The sequence below is a fragment of the Chiloscyllium plagiosum genome, unplaced genomic scaffold (assembly GCF_037043375.1).
Source record: "Chiloscyllium plagiosum isolate Xiang-an unplaced genomic scaffold, Cpla_swu_hap1 HiC_scaffold_33, whole genome shotgun sequence".
NCBI lineage: Eukaryota > Metazoa > Chordata > Chondrichthyes > Orectolobiformes > Hemiscylliidae > Chiloscyllium > Chiloscyllium plagiosum.
In genome coordinates, this window is record NW_028270171.1 from 38,520,891 (window position 1) to 38,541,845 (window position 20,955).

At 45.4% G+C, this 20,955-nt stretch overlaps 1 protein-coding gene across 5 annotated transcripts in view; it reads left to right on the plus strand.

Moving 5' to 3' along the window:
• LOC148141487 (uncharacterized) overlaps positions 1-7,224 on the plus strand; it is a 34,845-nt gene extending 27,621 nt beyond the window's left edge. For 2 of the 5 annotated variants that reach the window (XR_015752539.1, XR_015752537.1), the window contains one exon: positions 6,556-7,220. Coding sequence is in view for 2 of the 5 variants with exons in the window: in XM_087978131.1 (XP_087834257.1) it covers positions 6,556-6,663 (108 nt within the window). In the remaining 3 variants the exon portion in view is untranslated. Of the gene's footprint in view, positions 1-1,723; positions 1,830-6,555 lie in introns of all 5 variants that reach the window. The other 3 variants (XR_015752538.1, XM_087978131.1, XM_087978132.1) reach the window with 3 other exon arrangements.
• Positions 7,225-20,955: the final 13,731 nt, after the last annotated feature.

A 20,955-nucleotide genomic window follows, 5' to 3' on the forward strand; every position in this document is an offset into this window, starting at 1 on the left:
TAAGGTTAGAGGAGAAAGAATAAAAGGGAAGCTGGGGGGAGGGGGGGGGGCAACTGTTTTACACACAGGGTAGTATGTATATGAAATGAGCTGCCATTGGAAGTGGTTCAGGCAGGAACACTCAACAGGTAAAAGACATTTGGAAAAATACATGGATAGGAAAGGCTCAGAAGCAGATGGGCCAAGTGCAGGGAAATGGGGTTAGCATGGATGGACATTCTGGTCAGTATGGGCCAGTTTGGGCCAAAGGTCCTGTCTCTGCTGTAGGAGTTTATAACTCTAAGTGCATTTGCTATTTCTCCCACTAACTCTGTTGGTATCCTGGGATGTATTCCATCAGGACAATGAGACTTGTCTCCCTTTAGCTCCATACCTTGCCCACCTCTAACTCTTTCATGATAATGGTTATCTAGGTCCTCACCTTCCTCAGTCTCCTTATCAATTACTGGCATGATCTTCGTATCCTCCACTGTGAAGACTGACTGCTGTGTACTCATATTCCTGAACCCTGCTGGATAGGAATAACTGGGCACAGAACTCTGAGAGGTCTTCTTTAAGTCTTTATTGATGAGACATGGCAGTTACCTGGATAGTGTACATGCAAAACACCTCCAGGTAGCATCAGGTAACTTCCCGTCTGTCCGATGTGCCGCTCCCATTCTTATACCTTTGTGGTTTGGGACTTTGAATAGAGACTGTCTCTCAGTATTATCTCCATGGCAACGGTCAGTTAGAAAGTCTAGTTCAGTTCAGCACTTTGTGGTTAAACCACACACCCCTCCCCCACGCCCCCGTGGCTCCCTCAAGTATCTGACAGGCACTTCAGTTTCAGTGGGGCTTTCTATCAGGATTCTGATGTGGAGGAGCCGGTGGTGGGGTGGACAAAGTTTAAAAACCACACATCACCAGGTTGTAGTGCAACAGGATTATTTGGAAGTACAAGCTTGCGGAGTGTGTTGTGATTTTTAACTTGATCAGGATTATCTCTATGGTAACAGTTCAGTGCTTCAACAATTAGACGCCACACAATAAGTTCCCCTCTAGCAGGGTAAACTGCTATTCTGGCCCTGGGGATAGCTACTCATCACTTTTCTCCCCCAATCCCATCTCGCTTTCTGTTGATCTTTAAAGTTTTTTAAATCTCCTTGGTCTTTGGCAATTTGTATGCATTCTATTTCAGATTGATAGACTCTCTTATTTCCTGAGCCACCCATGGCAGATTATTCCTTTTCCTACAGTTCTTCCTTTTCACTGATATATACTTTTGCTGAGCACTTCAAAAAATTGCTTTGATATTCCCGCAGTCTGTCAACTTTCCCACCGTAAAGTCTTTGTTTCCAGTCTACATTAGCCAACTTCTGCCTCATCCTATTGTAGTCTCCTTTTGTTTAAAAAGCACAGGATCTTGGGAGTGGATCTAATCTTCCAGCTTTCCATCTGTGTTCTAAGTTCAACCAGACTTATCACAAGTCTTTTATCAGATTACGAGGTGAGACGATGTTACCTGGGTGTTTTGGTTTTCATTGTCATGACCTTGGCTTTGTAATAAAGTACAGGATAGATATTCACAACAGCGTACACTGGACGCTGCGAATGTACGACGCAATCTAAAACCATAAATCACTGTCTCCCCTCAGTTTAAAATTGCAAAATCATTATCTCCTACACACTTCCTCACTATCTAAGTTTGGAACGCTAATCCACCTGACTATGTCATTTTCAGAAAATCTCCTTTGGTGAAGGTGGTGAGTTTTGGATTCCGCTTTCCAGTTATTACCGTAAGAAGAGACGGACTGGGCACAGGAGAACCAGCCCCACCATTTAATACGGTGATCATTGAGCTCACATCGGTCTCAGCTGGATTTTCCTGCCAGCTCTTTCTCACTCTTCAACCCATTGCAAATTCAACATCTGTATCTCTTCATTACATTTGCTCATTGTCCTGGCATCCACCGCATTTTGAATAGGGAATTCCACAGATTCACAACACATCGAGATAAGTACATTCTTCCTCATGAGAATAGAATAGAGTCCCTATAGTGCAGAAACAGGGTATTCATCCATAGAGTCCACACCAACTCTATGATGTGCATCCCGTTCAGACCCACTAATTCCCTGAAACATTGCATTTCCCATGGCTAATTGTCTGACCGGCACGTGCATGGACACTGTCAGCAATTTAGCATGGGCAATCCACCGAGCCTGCACATCTTTGGACTGTGTGAGGAAACTGGAGAACTGCACGAAACCATGCAAACATGGGGAGAATGTATAAGCTCCCCACAGTCGCCTAAGGTCTCTGATGCTGTGAGGCAGCAGTGCGAGCCACTGAGCCACCTCTGCTTAAAACCTGCTGCCCCTTATTAACCTCCCTAACCCCCAATTGGCTGAATCTATGTTCCTTACATCAGAAATCAGGTTGTCTGGGCGGATGTCTCAGTAAATCCCAGTGACAGCCCACAAGTCCCATGTGTCTGAATGGGGATCCAATACACAACATCTTCCACCCCACCTGTGTCTCATTTGTGTTCACCGAGACCCTCATTTAATCTGACCTCTTTATAAACCCTGCCCTGATATTTCCTTAGATGGCTCAGAATGAAATATTTACTGAATTGTTACTGTACGAAAGGAGGCTGATTGGCTTATCAGCTCTCCAAAGGATCACCTCACTGAATGCATTCTTCTCCCTTTACCCCATAAACCTTCCCATTCGTCCATTTCCAATAACACCGGCGAGTTCACAAGTAACCACAGCGATTGGATTTGTTTTGTTTGTTCATGGCATCACTTGCCGGGGCAGCATTTGTCATCCATTCTAACTGCCCAATAGATGGTTCAGAGTCAACCCCATTATTCAGGTTCTGGATTCACATGTAGGCTGGACCAGGTCAGAATTAACACAGTCTCCCAGCCCCAATGACATGAAGAGTTGATTTCTGGCCTATTATCTTATTTCTGAAATGATAATGAATAATTTTTATAGTTGAATTAAAAGTGAAAGACCAAAATGGGTTTTATTCTGATTGAGCACGTCCTCCTGTTTCTCTCAGTTGTTATTGACAATCTCATTCCCCTCGCACCAGAACCTGTTCCAGAGAGTGTTGCAGAAAAGGCAGAAAGGTCAGCTGCAGCTGGTCACCTGACCGGTCACTGGACCCAAAGATGGTGCCAAATCTGCTATGATCTCTTGAATGGCAAAGCAGGGTTGAAGGGCTGAATGGCTTCCTCCTGTTCCAATGAAAGTTATCTATCTGCAGCTTGTGGTACATTTCCCCTCACTGAAACTTCACCTCCATGTCTAACACACTGTTACTGACTGAACAAACCTCCTGTGTTTGAACTAAACCTGCTCATGCTCAGTGATTCCCTCTACTGCCACCCGGATTAAACTCTCATCATGGAATGCTGTCTCGTGTTACTGCGGGAATGCCCACAAGGACTAATCCTGGAGTCTGTATCCCCTGGGATCCAAAAATCCCGCCTATTTCCTTCTTCCTATTTCATTCTGGCATTGAACTCTCGGTTTCAATCCATTCTCCTGTCATGCTCTTCAACATACCCATGTGGGGAGACTAGAGGCAGCTGGCACCTGAGATTGTGGGGGGAGGCAAATTCAATCGGGGATTTGGGAAAACACTCAGACAATGACATATCCATCTGATTGTTGACTCAGACAGATAGGCAGAAAGAAAGATGCACATTTAGAAAGCACCTTCGATGACCTGGGGCAATGATTTCAACCTCAAACCTCTGAAAACACAGGCACAAAGCTTCCTACTTGTACCAGGTTGTCTCTCAGCCTCCTCTTTTCCTAAGAAAAGAGTTTTAAGCTGTTAAGTCTTTCCTCGTGATTATAACTACTGTGTTTCTGTCAGATTTGTGACTGAACCTTTATTTTCCTGTTGTGAGTGATGCTAGTAGCAGAAACAGTTCCTGACTTGTGAGGGGTTTCGGTTGGAGTATTTAAATTTACACATTCATTCCCACCCTCACATACAGTGTGAAATTGATGTAAATCAGAAGGAAAGGATTGAGTGAGCACCCACAGAAACACAAAAGGCAGCATGTGTACCTGAGTTGAATGAACCTGGACTTAGGAAAATGTGACATCAATCACAACTAGTTAGAATTACAGAGTCCCTTAGGCGCACAAAGAGAATATTCGGTCCATCGAGTCTGCAATGACCTGCTGTCCCACCCTACCTCCATAACCCCACGTTTAGCATGGCTAACCCAACCCGCCGAACCTACACACTACAGGCCATGTTAGCACAGCCAATCCATCAAACCTGCACATCTGTGGGAGGGTCACATATTATGTCTAAGTGCTCAGGATTGTGGATGAAGGCTCACAAGTACTTGACTCTGACGCAAATCCTCTTTTTTTTTCAAAATAAAATCTGAAGGAAACTGCAGCCAGAAAGATTTCCGATTATCTCATGAGGAAGAGAATTCAAAACTCGTGCCACTGACCCGGGGGACGCAGTGAAGTCACAGAGGTCTGGGAACCATCAGAAATGTAACAAGTTGTGAGCAAGGTGGGAGTGAGACAAGGACAAAAAGGCAGTCTGTCACACGGGAGAAGGCAGGAGAGATTAGACAGCAGAAATGGTAGCCCCTCAAGGCCACGGGGAATGGAGTTAGGGCTGGGAAAGAAACCAGGAAACAAGGCGAGCAGCTGTCAAAGAAATACATTGAATAAACAGGTTATAACAACATAGATGGCAGAGTACGCAGTCTGAAATTGTTGCTCTCATTGGTGAGTACAGAACGCTGTAAAGCTTGGATTATTCTATTACAGCCAACACATGCAGGATAGGCCAAGTGGCCGCGATCTGTGCTGTACTTTCTGATAAATTAATTCTGTCATTTGGAATTCAGGTCGGATGATGTCCATAAATTCTCAAATTGGACTTGAGTTTAATATTCTGGGGAAATGTTAAATAAATCACAATGATCCCATTCTGAAGACTTTAGTCCACAACCTTGCATGTTCCAGCATCTCAGTTACATCCATGTCCTTTTATTCTAATGTGATGCTGGTTACTGCCTTTTCCATCCAATCAATGAGTTCCTGCTCTCCACCATCTCCGAGTGAAATGAATTCTCCCCTCCTTCTTTCTGGGAATTAGTTTAAATCTAAATCCTCCAGTTTCTGACCTCTCTGTTAATGAATAGCTCCTTCCACTTGATCTGGATTCTTCAGCATTTTATCACTTCAAATAAATCTCACCTCATCCTCCTTGGAAATCATCCCCAGCCTATCCAACCTTTCCTCAGAGCAGAAATTTTCCAATTGTAGAAATATTCTGATCAATCTCCTCTGTACCCTCTCTGGTGTGATCACATCAACCCTGGAATGTGGAGATCAGAAGTGTATGCAGTACTTTAACTGCAGTCAAACGAGTGTTCCTGACATTTCCCGTGTCACCTCCATGTTCTTGTGGTTGTCACTCACACAAGAAGTGTCTTGGATTTCCCACATGGAACTGGATGTGCACTCCATGAGGCTGGGATTCCCTACCATGTGTTTATTTGTTAACTAATCCTAAATTAACTTCAGATTAAAACAACATTATCAGCTACCCACCAATCAACTTCTTCCATTATACTCAAGTCACCCTACTTTTTAAACATCTCTTTAAAATTATTACTATCTAAACACAACAGGCTTTAATTTGCTGAACAAGTATTCAGATGTCTCCACTGTTACAATCACTTGAAGATTATCTTTACATTCAGCTACATTTGGTGAATTGAACACTGATTGTAAATATGTGAATATCAAACGGACTTGAGTTTTATGATAATTAATCCAGTCTGACATTCTTCTTGGTTAATATCTTGAAGAGAACTGTCCTCAGAACTCCAGCTGTGCTCTGACTTCATTCACAACTGGATTTGGTTGGACTGCAGATCTTAGATCTGTTCTGTTGTTTCCCGGATTGCTTCACTCTGTCTATCACTTGCTACTTATGCTGTTAGGCACACAAGTAGTCCTCTTTGAGAACTTCATCAGGTTAACACCTCATTTTTGGGTATTCATGCTGCTGTAACTGACATGCCCTCCTGAATTCTCTCAGTTGAATGAGGATTGATACTCTAGTTTGATGGTAAGAGGTAAGTTGGGGGATATGCTGGGCCGTGATTCTATAAGTTTTGTTGTAGCACAATTCTACTGCTATTGGTGGAAGGAAAGAGCTAAACTCTTACACTGTTGGCCCATATACTACATGCAGTATCATGAACACTGATAGGCCAAGACATGAAATACGAGCAACACTGTACAATGATGCAGGATCACAATTGCAGTAAGGGGAGTTTAAGATCCAACTTGACACAGGATTAGGGAAAGAAGCAGCAGATCAGATTGTCTCATTCATAGTCACAAAGAGACTCTATGAGATCATTGTACTGTTGGGGGTGAGTTTGGAGGAGGTTGGGGAGATGGAGAGCCCTTCAAAAGAAACTAATCTGCCTGAGAGTTGTGAGATAGAATTGATTGCCATCATTTAACAGAAAGCTAATTGAAACTGTTTTCATCCCCAAAAGGTAACAAGACTGATGGTGCTTCCAATCATCACCAGAAACAAACCCAGGATACATGGTTTGGCGATGGATGTCAATTTCCAATCAATATCCAACTCCTGCAATCATTGAGCAAACGTATGTGTGATTATCCAGTCCTGATGAACCAGAAAATCGCTGTTCACTCTGTGCAGATGGACAGCGATGTGGGGAAGTATTGGCCGAGTGGTATTGTCGCGAGACAATTAATCTAAAACTCCAGATACTGTTCTGGAGACCTGGGTTCAAAGCCTGCTGCAGCAGATGGGGGATTTGAATTCAATTTAAAAAAACTTGTGAATTTAGAGTCTAATGATAACCATTAATCGATTGTCAGAAAAACCCATCTGGTTCACTCATGCCCTTTCAGGAACGAAGCTGCCATGCTTACCTGGTCTGGCCTACATTGTGACCTCAGACCCACAACAATGTGGTTGACTCTTACCTGCTCTCTGGGCAATTAGGGATGGGCCGTAAATGCTGCCTGGCCAGCGACACCCTCATCCTGTGAATTAGTAAAGGAAAATAAAAATCTGTACCCAGTGTGAATCTGTGCATGTTCAACAATGTTGTGAACATTTCCAAAGCTAAGATCTCTATGTGCACAACTTTATGAGCTGCCAAAGCCAATTTTCATTACTTGGCGTGAAAAAGAGAAAAGAATTCTTCAACTGTGGCTATCAGTAAATTGATTGGTGTCTCAGCAGGATGGATGCCTGAGTGAATACCTTCTCCCGACACCCCCCCCCCCCCCCCCCCTCCACCCCCACCCATCCACACACACACACAGAGCAAGTGAACAGCTTCTCCCGAGTCTGACTGGTTTGGCCAGTTTCCAGGTGGGATGGTAAAGAATTCCCTTCTGGCATTTCCCATATTTCCAGAGTCGGTCCCTAATGTGGCTGCACTGGTGTTTTGCCATTTCAGATAAATGCTGGCAGACTGTTACACACACCGTTAGCCCGCCACCCCCCCCCCCCCCCCCCCCCCCCCCCAAAATAACTTAGTATAAAGCAGTAAACATTATCTCCTGCTGTGGAGAGACAGCCTGTATTGGTCTGAGTAGGAACACTGAGCAGATTTACCGAAATGACAACTTAATCGGTGACCAGAGAAAGTTAAGCAAGTCCAAATAAAATGCATTACAGCACAGGAAGAGGCCCATCAAATCCAAGCTGGCTCTCTGTAGCAGAATCCAATATTCTCATTCCCCATACGTCACCCAAACTCTGCACGTTTATTTCCCTCAGAACTGATCTAATTGTTTTTATCAATCATTGATCTTCTATACTTGCACCATCATAATAGGAAACATGTTCTGCATATGTCCAGCCAACACAGTTAGCAGAAACACTTGCTCATCTCCTGCTGTCTCAAAACCTTACATCTGACCTTAACTCTTGTGCCATCACTTATCGAATACAGGTATTTTTGTCTGCTATATCTAGGTCTGTTATAATATTATACAGCTCTATCAAAAATATATCCAACTTCTTCACTTCAAAGAAAATCGCAATTTCTTCAAATCAATCCAGTGACAGCATTTTCTTCATCAGTGAACCACTCCAGTAAGTCTGTACACCGCACTCTGAAAATCACTCATATCCTTCATTGTTGATGCCTATTTTGTTCCACAAATCCAGATGATACAAGTTTTCTGCACAACAGCAGCAGTTTTATTATTGGACAGCCGGCGAGAGTTTCAAAGCATTTCTAAAGTAGCTGAGTGTCTACTTGTAGAGACTCTTCTTCACGAATCTCTGCCTTACCCACAGAGACAGTATATTTAATAGGAATTAGAGAAAGGCATATCAGTAACATGGGCGATTGTCAACTGATAGTTTAAAGTGGGTAATTATGACCTTACAAAGCTTGATGAATGCCGATGTCCTGTGATAATGTGCGAATGGACTACAGAAACTGATTATCGTATTGTTCATGATTATGTGTTGATGGGAAGAAGGGTTCTTCCTTCAGTAAATGGGGGATTCACTTACCTATGCTCAGATGGAGGGGAGATAAGACAATGGGAGCGGGAGGCAGTTTAACAGGGTTTTGCCCAGAGCTCTCTGTCTGGGGTTACGGGGCAATCCACATGTGTGACTGCAAGAAATTCTATTTTGAGATACTGTCAGCCTCCCACCCCCACCCCCTTCTGTGGTGTTCTGTCTGTATTGTAAGAATACAGGCCTTCTGTTGATGAAATAAGGCCTTTGACATGGGAATGTTTAACCCTTGAGACCCCACGGTGTCGTGAAAGAGAAGCAAAAGGTATGGAACTGGCCCCTCTATGGTATTTTAACTTCCTCGTCCTGAACTGGAATCTGTTGACCAAAGTTGAATGCAATGATTGACTGTGACCTAACTAGAGCTTTGTCAAGGGTCAGCATCTTTTCCGTGAGTCTGTTATCATTCCCCCATTAATGAAGCCCAGCATCCCATTTGTTTTACTCAAAACACTTTATGTTTTCTCTCCTTTAATGATTGGTACACATTGTCCCCCATTCCTGCTGTCCTGCTCTCTGTGTCTGTGCCACTCAAATATATATTCCCTTTCTATATTTTTTCTCTCAAAATGCATCAACTTACTGTGTATTCTCATGAAGAGACATATTCCACTCAGAATATTATCTCTCCCTCCACACATTCTCCCCCCTGGAAAACAGAACAGTACAGCACCGGAATAATTGGCCCACCATGTCTGTGCGGATCATGATGCTATTCCAAACTAATTCCATCTGCCTGTACATGATCCATATCCCTGCCAACCCATGCCTGCTTATGTGTCAGCCCAAATGCCTCTTAAACGTTGCGATTGTTTCTGCTTTTCCCATCTCTCCATAAAGTACATTCTTTTCACTTACCACCTTCTGCATAAGAAACTTGTCTGACACAACTCCCTTTAAACTTGCACATGTTGTTGGAAATGTTCAGCAGATCATGCAGCATCTGTGAAGAAAAATCAGTTAATGTTTTGGGTCTGGTCACCGTTCCTCAGAAACGTTAACTTTAATTTATCTTCACAGAAGCTGCTAGACCTGCTGAACTTTTCCCGAAAATGCTTTTGTTTCTAGTTTACAGCATCTGCAGTTGTTTTGGATTTCATTTCCTTTAAACTTGCCCCCTCTCCCCTTAAATCTATGGCCTCTAGAATTTGCCATTTTCACCTTGGAAAAAGATTCAGATTATTCACTCTGTCCGAGCCTTTCAGATCACCCACAGCCACTGACTTTCCCAAGACAAAAATCCAAGACTTTCCAACCTTTCCCAATCCAGGCAACATCCTGGTAAACCTGTTTTCACGCTGTCCAAAGCCTCCACATCCTCCTTTTTATGTGGTGATCAAAACAGCACACAATACTCCAAAGGTGGCCTAATGACAGTTTTATATTCAGTCCCTGACAAAAGAAGGCAAGTATGCCATACAGATCCTTCACCACTTTCAGGGAGCTGTGAACTTGCCCCTGAAGATCCCTGTGTACATCAATGCTGCAGAGAGCCCTTCGGTTTAGTGAATACATTCCTCTTGCAATGAGCCTCTCAAAATATATCACGTCACACTTGTCTGGATTAAAATCTATCTCCGTATGGGTTTTCCAACTGATCTCTTTCTTGCGGTATCCTTTGACAACATTCTTCACGATTCACAACTTCATCAATTTGTACCATCTAGAAACTTGCTAATTAAGTTGTTTACATTTCCATGCTAATCATTGATATATGTTACAGACAATAGATGTTCCATTTCTGATCCTTGTGGAAGAACACTGACCACAGAACTCCAGCCAGCAACATGCTGTGGAAGGAACATATTTCATTTAATCAGTCAGTCGGAAAGCATTTCAGGTATTGGTGTGGCACTAGATGTTCCAAGATATTCACAATCCTGGTTAAAACACCCTAGAGCAGATTTTCAGTTCTGTGTACCCTACCTGGGGACTCCCCCAGAACCAAGTATAAAGCAGTAAACATTATCTCCTGCTGTGGAAGGACAACCTGTGTTGGTCTGAGCATGAACACAGAGCAGATGTAACCCCTGAAGACAAATAACCAGAACAAGTTAAGCAAGTACAAAAAAAAAATGTGTTATGGCACAAAAAGGGGCCCATCAAATCCAAGTTGGCCCTTTGCAGCAGAATCCCTTGTTCTCATTCTCCAACTGTCCCCAAAACCCTGGAAATTTATTTCCCTCAGATCTGATATAATCGTATTTGTTAATCATTGATCATCTCTACTTGCACCACCATAATAGGCAGAATGTTCTGCATATTTTCAGCCAATGCAATCAGCGGGAACACTTGCTCATCTCCCACTTTCTCAAAACATTATATCTAATCTTAAATTTTGAGCCATCACCTATCAAATGCAATTTATTTTATTGTCTGCTCTATCTAGATGTGTTATAATCCATTTTAATCTATTTTAATCTATCAAGATATATTCAACTTGATTTCTTCAAAGAAAATAGCATTTTTTCAAATCAATCCAGTGACTGCATTTTCTTCACCAGTGCACCACACCAGTAAGTCTGTACCCCACACCCTGAACATCACTCAGATCCTTCCTGAGCAGGAATCTGTTGATCTGAATTGGATACAATGATTGACTGTGACGTAACCAGTCAACTAAATTGTTTAATGAAACCCAGGATCCCATATGTTTTGATCAAAACACTTTGATTATGTCCTCTCTCCTTTAAAGAATTGTAGACATTGTCCCCCCTTCCCTCAGGCTCTAGTCTTTGTGTCTGTGCAATCCAAATATATATTTCCTTTCGATATTGCTTCTCTCAAAATGTATCATCTCACTGTGTGTTCTAAAAAATATTAACTCGCTCCACACATTGTACTCCCTGGAAAACAGAACAGTACAGCACCGGAATAATGGGCCCATCATGTCTGTGCAGACCATGATGCCATTCCAAACTAATTCCACCTGCCTGGACATGATCCATTTCCCTGCCAACCCCTGCCAGCTTATGTACCTGCCCAAATACCTCTTAAGCATTGTGATTGTTTCTGCTTTTACCACCTCCCAGGAGAGTACATTCTAAACATCTGCCACCTTTTGCATAAGAAACTTGCCTGACATAACTCTGTTTTTCACATGTTGTTGGAAATGCTCAGCAGGTCTTGCTGCATCTGTGAAAATAAAAATCCGTTAATGTTTCGGGTCCTTCCTCAGAAACGTGAACTCTGATTTCTCTTCACAGATGCTTCCAGACTTGTTGAGCATTTCCAGAAACTTCTGTTTTTGTTTCTGATTTTCCGCATCTTCTGTTCTTTCGGTTTTTATTTTCTTTAAATTTCCCCCTGTCCCCTGAAATCTATGGCCTCTAGAATTTATCATTTCTATCTTGGAAAAAGATTCAGATTATAGAACATAAAACATAGAACAATACAGTGCGGAACAGGCCCATCAGCCCTCAATGTTGCGCCGACCTGTGGAATTTTCTCAACTCGTCCTCCTACACTCTCCCAAAATCATCCATGAGCTATTCTAAGGATTGTTTAAATCTCCCGAATGTGGCTGAGTTGACTACCTTAGCTGGTAGGGCATTCCACACACTTACCACTCTCTCTGTGTAAAGAATTTGTCTCTGACATCTGTCTTAAATCTATCACCCCTCAATTTGTAGTTGTTGCCTCTCGTACAAGCTGACATCATCACCCTAGGAAAAAGACTTTCACTGTCTACCCTATCTAATCCTCTGATTATGTTATATGTCTCTATCAAATCCCCCCTGAGCAGCCTTCTTTCCAATGAGAACAGATCCAAGTCTCTCAGCCTTTCCTCATAAGACTTTCCCTCCAGACCAGGCACCATCCTGATAAATCTCCTCTGCACCTTTTCCAATGCTTCCACATCCTTTTTGTAATGGTGCGACCAGAACTGTACACAATATTCCAACTGTGGCCACACCAGCATTTTGTATGGTTGCAGCATTATATTGCTGTTCCAGAACTCAATCCCTTTACCAATGAGGCCTTACACACCGAATGCCGCCTTATCAGCACGATCCATCTGGGTGGCAAATTTCAGGGATCTATGTAAATGGACTCCAATATCCCTCTGCACATCCACACTACCAAGAATCTTTCCATTGACCCAATACTCTGCCTTCCTGTTATTCTTCCCAAAGTGCATCACCTCACATTTAGCTGCATTGAACTCCACTTGCACCTCTCGCAAGAAGTGAGACAAATCAAACATGATATGAAGATCCATCAGAGTCACTAAATCCACTTGAACATAAAGGGAACATGATTATCTGGTATATCAGTGAGCAAAGGTTTTTAACAACATTCTGTGTGGTCAAACACCAACACAGACACATGCACACACACACATATAAGAGTGTGAGTGTTCCAGTGAACTGACTTCAGAAATTATTTACTATTATCCAGTTAACAATCTAAAAACATTCACAGACAGAGAAGCCTTAAATATGTTGTATTAATGGGAAAGAATTCACCAGGTCATCCAACTTGGAGATATGTGAGGAGATGGGCACCATGGAAATGTCTGGATTGTGAGAATAATTGCAAATTCCCAGACCTACTGGAGACTCATTGACACAGACATTCTGTGTAAAGAGATTTATTTTGTCATCCAGCTTCATGTCACACCAGTGGCTTTACACTGACAAGAGACCTTTCCCCTGACTGTGGGGGAAAAAAACTTTAAGATCTGTAAAGGTCTTAAATTCAATTGTCTTTATTTAATATCATCCTGTTCACATAGGGGAGAAAGTGAGGACTGCAGATGCTGGAGATCAGAGCTGAAAATGTATTGCTGGAAAAGCGCAGCAGGTCAAGCAGCATCCAGGAAACAGGAGTTTTCGGGCATAAGCCCTGAAGAACGGCTTATGCCCGAAACGTCGATTCTCCTGTTCCCTGGATGCTGCCTGACCTGCTGCGCTTTTCCAGCAACACATTTTCAGCACATGGGGGAGAAGTCATTCAGCTGTTCCATGTTTGGGAAGGTATTCACGTGGGGATCCAGCAAAGCCTTGCTCTTTCTTCCTTGATAACAGACTCCATCATTTTCCCCACTACAGATGTTACACTAACTGATCTATACTTCCCCATCTTTTGTCTACCTTCCTTTTTAAATAGCGGCGCCACTGTATTCCAATCTGCAGGAACTGCCCCCGAGTCCAGCAAATTGGGAAAATTACTGACAATGCACATGTTCTATCCCCCGCTGTCTCTTTTAAAACCCTGGGATGCATTACACCAGGACCAGGAGACTTGTCTATCCTTAGCTCCATGAGCTTGCCCAACACTAGCGTTCTGTAATAATGTTTGTTTCCAGGTCCTCACCGACTCCATCTCTTTGTCAATCACTGGCATGTTATTCGTGCACCCCACTGTGAAGGCCGATACAAAATACCTGTTCAGTGCCTCAGCCATTTTATCACATCCCATAACTAAATGGCCCTTCTCATCCTCTGAAGGGCCAACATTTACCTTAGCCAGTCTTTTTCATTTAAAGTTTACATAGAAACTTCTGCTATCTATCTTTAAATTCTGTGATGCATCTTTTCTCTCCTGTTCTTTCCGACGGTTCTTCATCGCTCTTTTTGTGGCTTTCTTCTGATCTTTAACGCTTTCCCAATCTTCCAGTTTCATGCAGTTTTTGACCACTTTGTTTGCCTCATCTTTCAATGTGAGAAATGGGGAGGGAGAGTGGGGAGGGGAGGGGGAGGGATAGGGGAGGAGAGAGGGTGGGAAGAGAGGGTGGAGGAGGGGGAGGTGCGGGGATAAGGGGATTAGGGAAAGAGGCAGGGCAGAGGAAAGAAGGGGTGGAGAGAGGGCTGTAAGTGATGGGGGGTAGGAGGGAGCTGGGAACGCTGGGTGAGAATAGGAGGAGGGATGGGAGGAGAGAGTAGGAGGAGTTGGGTAGGAGAGGGAACAGGGGGACGGGGTTGAGAAGCGAGGTGTGGATGGCGTGAAGGGGAGTAGAGGCGTGTAGGGTGTAGGGGAGGGGTGTTGTAGGAGAGAAGGAGAGGAATGAAGGACAGTAGAGGTGCGGAGCAAGTGGAAGTTGGAGGAGGGGAGGAGACAGCGAATGAAGTGGGGGATGAGTGAAAGGGTGGAGAGGGAAGTAGAGAGGTTAGGAGAGAGGGGAAGGAGAACGGGGAGGAGAGAGGGGAGGAAGCAAGGACATAGGGGAGTTTGGGGTGTGAGGCGAGGGGGAGTCTGGGGTGGAGTAGGAGAGAGGGTGTGGAGAAGGGGTGGGAGGTGGAGGAGAGAGGGACATGATGGATGGAGGATGTGTGGAGGATTGGGGAGGAGAGAGGTGAAGATGAGGAGGAGGGGAGGACGGTGGGAGGTGAGGGGGAGAAGAGAGTGGGGGAGGAGAGGCGGAAGTGGGGGAAGGAGGGGGAAAGTGAGGAGGGAAGGGGAGCAGAGACAGGGAGGAGAGCCGAGGAGGAGGGGACAGGAGAGATGGGAGAGTGGAGGGGAGGACAGGTTGGAGGAGGGATACGAGGGGAGAACATGGGGGTAGGGAAGCAGTTCGGGAGAAGGGGTGAAGAAGAGGGGGACGGGAGAGGGGAAGATGTGAGTGTGGAGACAAGGGGGAGGAGAGGGCGCGGAAGGGGGAGAGGCGAGCAGGGAAGGTGAAGAAAGGAGAGGGTGGAAGAAGAGAAGGGGTAAGGAGAGTGGATGAAGATAGAGGGGTTGAGGAGAGAGGGGAGAGTGGAGCGGTGAGCAGGAGAGGGGAGAAAGAGGAGAGGGGAGTGATGAGAGGGGAGAGGAGACAGTGGTGAGGAGTGAGAGGAGTGAGTAGTGAGATGAGGGGGAAGAGGAAAGAAGGGAGAGGAGAGAGGGAGGAGGAGAGGGGAGAGGGGGAGAGGAGAGAGGGGACAGTGGAGAGGTGAGCGGGAGAGGGTAGAAAGGAGAGGGGAGAGGTGAGGGGAGAGGAGAGAGGAAAGAGGAGAGAGGGAAGAGAGGAGAGGAGAGAGGGAAGAGAAGAGAGGGTAGAGGGGAGAGGAGACAGTGGTGAGGTGTGAGAGGAGTGAGTAGTGAGGAGTGAGAGGGGGGAGAGTAGAGAGTGGAGAGGGGAGCGGGAGAGGGGAGAAAGGAGAGTAGAGGGGAAAGGTGAGAGGGGAGAGAAGACAGGGGAGAGGAGAGATGGGAGAAGTGAGGGGAAGAGGGGAGCGGAGAAAGGAGATAGGAAAGATAGAAGAAGGGAGACGGGAGAGGAGAAGAGAGAGGAGAGGAGAGAGGAGGGAGCAGGGAGGGGAGAGGAGACGGTGATGAAGAGTGAGAGGAGAGAGTAATGAGGAGTGAGAGGAGAGGGGAGAGAAGAGAGGGAAGAGAGAAGAGGGGAGAGGAGAGAGGAGAGAGGGAGGAGGAGAGGGGAGAGCGGATGAGGAGAGTGTGGAGAATAGAAGGGGAGAGGAGAGAGGGGAGAGGAGAGACGAGAGAGGGGAGGGAGAGAGTGGAGAGGAGACAGTGGTGAGGAGTGAGAGGAGAGAGTAGTGAGGAGTAAGGGGAGAGGGGAGAGGGAAGAGGGAAGAGGAGAGAAGGAGGAGGGGGAGGGAGAAGAGGAGAGAGGGGAGGGGAGAAGAAAGAGGGGAGGGGAGAAGAGAGAGGGGAGCGGAGAGAGGAGAGAGTGTGGGGGAGGAGAGAGGGGATGAGAGAGATGGGGCAGAGAGAGTGGGGAGAGGGGGAGGAGAGAGAGGGGGAGGAGAGTGAGTGGGAGGAGAGGGGGAGGACGGAGATGGGAAGAGAGAGAGAGGGGAGGTTAGGGGAGGATGGAGAGGGGGAGGAGAGTGAGGGGCGAGGAGAGAGAGGGGGAGGAGAGTGAGGGGAGGAGAGGGGGAGGATGGAGAGGGGGAGGAGAGCAGGGGTGGAAAAGAGGGGTGTAAGAGAGAGAGGGAGAGAAGAGAGAGAGGAGGAAGAGTGAGGGGCAATGAGAGAGGGGGAGGGGGAGGCAGAGAGCATCAGGGGCAAATGAGGTGTCAGAGATGGGGAGGAGGTGAGTGGGTGAGGTATGGGGGCGAGGAGGAGGAGAGCGGGGGGATGTTAATGGGGATAGAAGAGGTGAGGGGGAGGAGGTGGTGGCGTGGAGAGAGGGAGTAGACAGCAGGAGGTGTGAGAGCAGAAGAAGGTGGCGAGGAGAATTCGGAAGGACAGAGCAGTTGGAGGTGGGGGAGAAGGAGGAGATTGGGTGAAAGACAGAAGGGCAGATGGGTAGGACGGTGAAAGTGGGGGAGGAAAGTGATGAGACAATCGGTAAGAAGGGTGACGGCAGGGTGGCAGAGGAGAGGGGAGTAGGAGACTGGGGGAAAGAGAGGGGTGGGCAGATGGGTAGGAGGGTAACCCACCCAGACCTTTCTCCGTCTGAACAGTTCACCTAACACAATCACCTGATGAAGAAGCGTTGCTCCGAAGGCTAGTGTGCTTCCAATTAAACCTGTTGGACTGTAACCTGGTGTTGTGTGATTTTTAACTTTGTACACCACAGTCCAACACCGGCATCTCCGAATCACCTAACCCTAATGGGCAACTTCCCCATGACCAGTCCACCCTGACCTGCACACCATTGGACCGAGTGAGGAAACCCACACAGACACTGGGCAGAATGTGCACACTCCACATAGACAGTCGCCTGGGGCAGGATTTGAACAGGGTTCCTGGCACTGTGAGGAAGCTGTGGTAACCACTGAGCCACCGTGCGATCCTAACAAGAGAGAGAGAGAGATGAAGAGAGACTGGGGGGAGAGAGAGGAGAGAGGGGGAGGGAAGAGTGAGGGAAGAGAGAGGGCAGAGAGAAGAGAGAGGGGAGGAGAGAGAGGAAGAAGAGGGGAGGAGGAGAAGAGAAGTGAAGAAGAGGTGGAGAAGAAAGAGCAGAAGAATAAGAGTGTGAGAGAGAAAACGAGAGAGGGAGAGAGAGAGAGGAGAGAGAAGAGAAAGAGAGAGCAAGAGAGAGAGATAGAAAAGGCAAAAAGGGAACAAGTGACCCCCAGCCCTTACAGACAGACAGAGACAGTAACAGGTCAATACTCCCCCAGTCAGCCCGCATGGCGTGAGGGTAATGGCTGACTGAGCTAGGTTCAAAAACTCCCAGAGACTGTAATTCAAACCCCATCTCCTCCCCAACCCATTTCATCCTGTCAGCTCCCAGCTTCCTCTACCTGGAAGACACCTCCCCCCAGGTATGGGACACATCAACAATCACCTAAGACTTTGGTACAGCTCATCAGGGAGGATATGATGGAGAAATTATATGCAGTGATTGTAATGACTGAGGATGCAACTCTCAAACGCCAGTTGTTTTCAGTTTCTGATTGATCATGTCAGATTTTGATTAAATATTTCTTTTGAGTTTCCTGTCTGTGAATCTTCTTCAAATATTCAAAGAAGTTTAATAAAGGCAGTGTCAGTTCAGGTGAGAAATCAGACAGACAAATAATTCCCTTTGTTGATGTTTTTGTGTGTATGTCCTTCCTTACAATCCTCAGAGAAAGAAGCTTCAAAATCCATCACTATTAGGGCAGAGAGAAAAGAATAATCAAAATAAAGTAAGAAATTGTCTCTAAACATGAGCATTATTTCTCTCTCCCAAAATGTGCCAGTCCTATTGGGTTCCTCCTGCAACCTCTCTTTTATATGAGAAACTCGCATTATCCCTCTCGCTGGCCGAGGGTTATCAGCATACAGAGATTGTGCAGGATGGCAGGGTCCTGAGAGGGGATAGGCTCATTCATTTACCACAAAGTTTTAGGAGTGATTCATGATGCGATGATAACGTCATGTTGCTTCCACCGGCTTTAAAGGATTTCTTTTTAGCGGAGTTTGCCATCGCAGTCTGTGGCACAATCAATTAGTCTGTTCGACTGCTCACGGGATAGGTAGTATTGTGAAACACTGCAGAAACGAACGACTTCCTTACTTTAGCTCCGACTGACCATACCCTGTGAAATTTTCACAGATCCTCAGCTGAGGATTTTTGCTGCTGGAAGTTACTTCAGAAACCCTGTGAAATCGAAATGCATTGAGCGAATTGCAAAACAGAAAGCATTCAACACGGAACACAAACAAAACTGGCATACCTCATGCATTTTCAGACACAGAGATGCATGAATGCTAAATGTGATACAATCCGAGGGCATGAGTCATAAAGTAATCTCACAACTAACAACAGGGCATTTGCAAACGACTCTTTCAAACATACTGCAGCCTGAGTGCACCACCACTTTCCAGACAATGCTGAAAGAGAGAAAGAAAGAACATAGTAAGAATTGGCCGTAAAAAGTGAATTTCACCAATCACAGTCTCGATTAGTTTACCTTTCCCTTCCGATGTTTCCAGGACGGAAATGAAGGAAATGGTTGATCTTCAATCAGGTATGACATTGAAATTCATTGGAACGATTTTCCCATTAGCTAGAAACCCAAATAACATCGAGTAGAGTCACCGTAGGACTTCGTTTCACAACAGCGATGAAATAACAGTCTCCATTCGGTTCCAGTAAAAGCACAACTGGCCTGGGATGGCAGAACTGTTTGCGATTTTCCGTGCGGGAGGCGAACACGATCATGACAGCAGAGACATTTTGAAATATTTGGCAGTATCCCACACCAAAGTTAATTCCCTGGGAAGCAAACCCATTTTACTTTTGTTTTCAACATCAATATACAGTGGGCACCAAAACAGAATGTCAACAAGCTGCAGCGTTGGAGTTGATCAGCAGAAATGGTAGTGGTGGGATTCGAACTCACGCCTCTTTCGAGACTGGAACCTGGATCCAGCGCCTTAGACCGCTCGGCCACACTACAGCCAGCCGCGCCGCCTCATTTTCTTGTATTTCCAATTGTGCTCCTGCATAACAACAAATGCAAAGTCATATGAAAAGGATTCCATCATTCCTCTCGAACTCGCACAGCTGCTGGGATGTGCCCGGCTACAATGACAATTTCGCAGCAGATATTGAAAGCCCATCAATCGAGACAAAAATCAATAGTAAGCTGAGTCTATCTTCTCAGACTCTTTTCAGCTACAAATGTATCTGTGAGTGCATGAGAATACGGGCTCGCTTATGATTTGGTCAAATAACCATGAGCTGCTTGACATTACTGGAATTGCCATTCTTGCTTTGCGAAAGGATTTCACACATTGCTCGAAACAGGACGACTTTCACGTTTACACGGAACACGAAACACACCGGACTACAGGGAAAATACACAAACCTGAGCAGGCCGTGTTCCACATCATACCGTGCAGCATAGTTTCAGTCACTGTGTCTGTTTTCTTTTTCGGAATAAGAGTCCCAAAGAATGCTATCCACCCTAAAACCGGAGGTAGCATTACAATCCGAGAACAACAGATCACATTGTGAGAATGCCCTGACCTCGGAGACAGTTCGAGATGCCACTTTCATTGCCTATTACCTTAACCGTGCAATTTGCTGCTGAGATGTTCACTCCTGGACATGAGCCATATGGATAAAAACTGAGTTGGAAACCTGTGTGGGAATCGACGAGAAGCGACTCAAGAAATTTTGCTAAATTCCATGGTGCTTTTTAGAAATGCAGATTCTGTTCACCTCAATATAAAAGGCAGTTTCTGAACATAGTAACAGAAGTCACAAGGTAATTACCTCACCCCACCCCCCACTCCAGAAGAGGTGCTAACTGCCCTTGAGTGCTTTTTGTTCTCGATGTGAAGAGCTCTCACGCCTGAGTCACCTTCACGTCTCTGGCTGCTGAGTGAATCACAAAGAAGGAATTTCACCAGAGCTGCAACTGCCTCACTTCCCCACTCGCCGATTCCTCCGTTTCAGTTCCAACATGATTTAGATCTCGGGGCGGACCTTAATACTAGCGACGCTATGAATGCGCAAGTCGAAAGGTTCCTCTGAGAGTGCAATTTCTTTTATTGCTGTTGCTGATTGAATGAGCCACTAACGTGCGAATTGCTCCAAAACATGATTCAGGACATCTGGTGCCAATTCTCGCACGTCGAATAACGATTGACAGCTTCCAAATGAGGTCTTTCTGTCAAATGTACCTTGGGGTACATTTGACAGACAGACAAGTTCAGGAATTCGTGGTGCGCTGTGACACCAAAGCATCAGCTTCTTTCCTGTCTTTGAACCGAGCCGCCTGCGCAAGGAATGCAAATGCGGTACTGCTTTTCGTGGAAGGATCAGAAGGCGGTAACTACACTCTCAAACAGAATGGCATATGATCAGAACCAAGTTGGAGAAAAACTTATCAACGCTTTGCACTGTAATTAAATGGAATTGCATTACATTTCACTACGAGAGCAGATTTGTTCAAGCAAATTCTAAGGCAGGTTTGCAGATGGGAAAGCAAACAAGAAAGCTCACCTCTTGTCCATGTAAAAGGCTGCAGTGGAAGAACAAAGC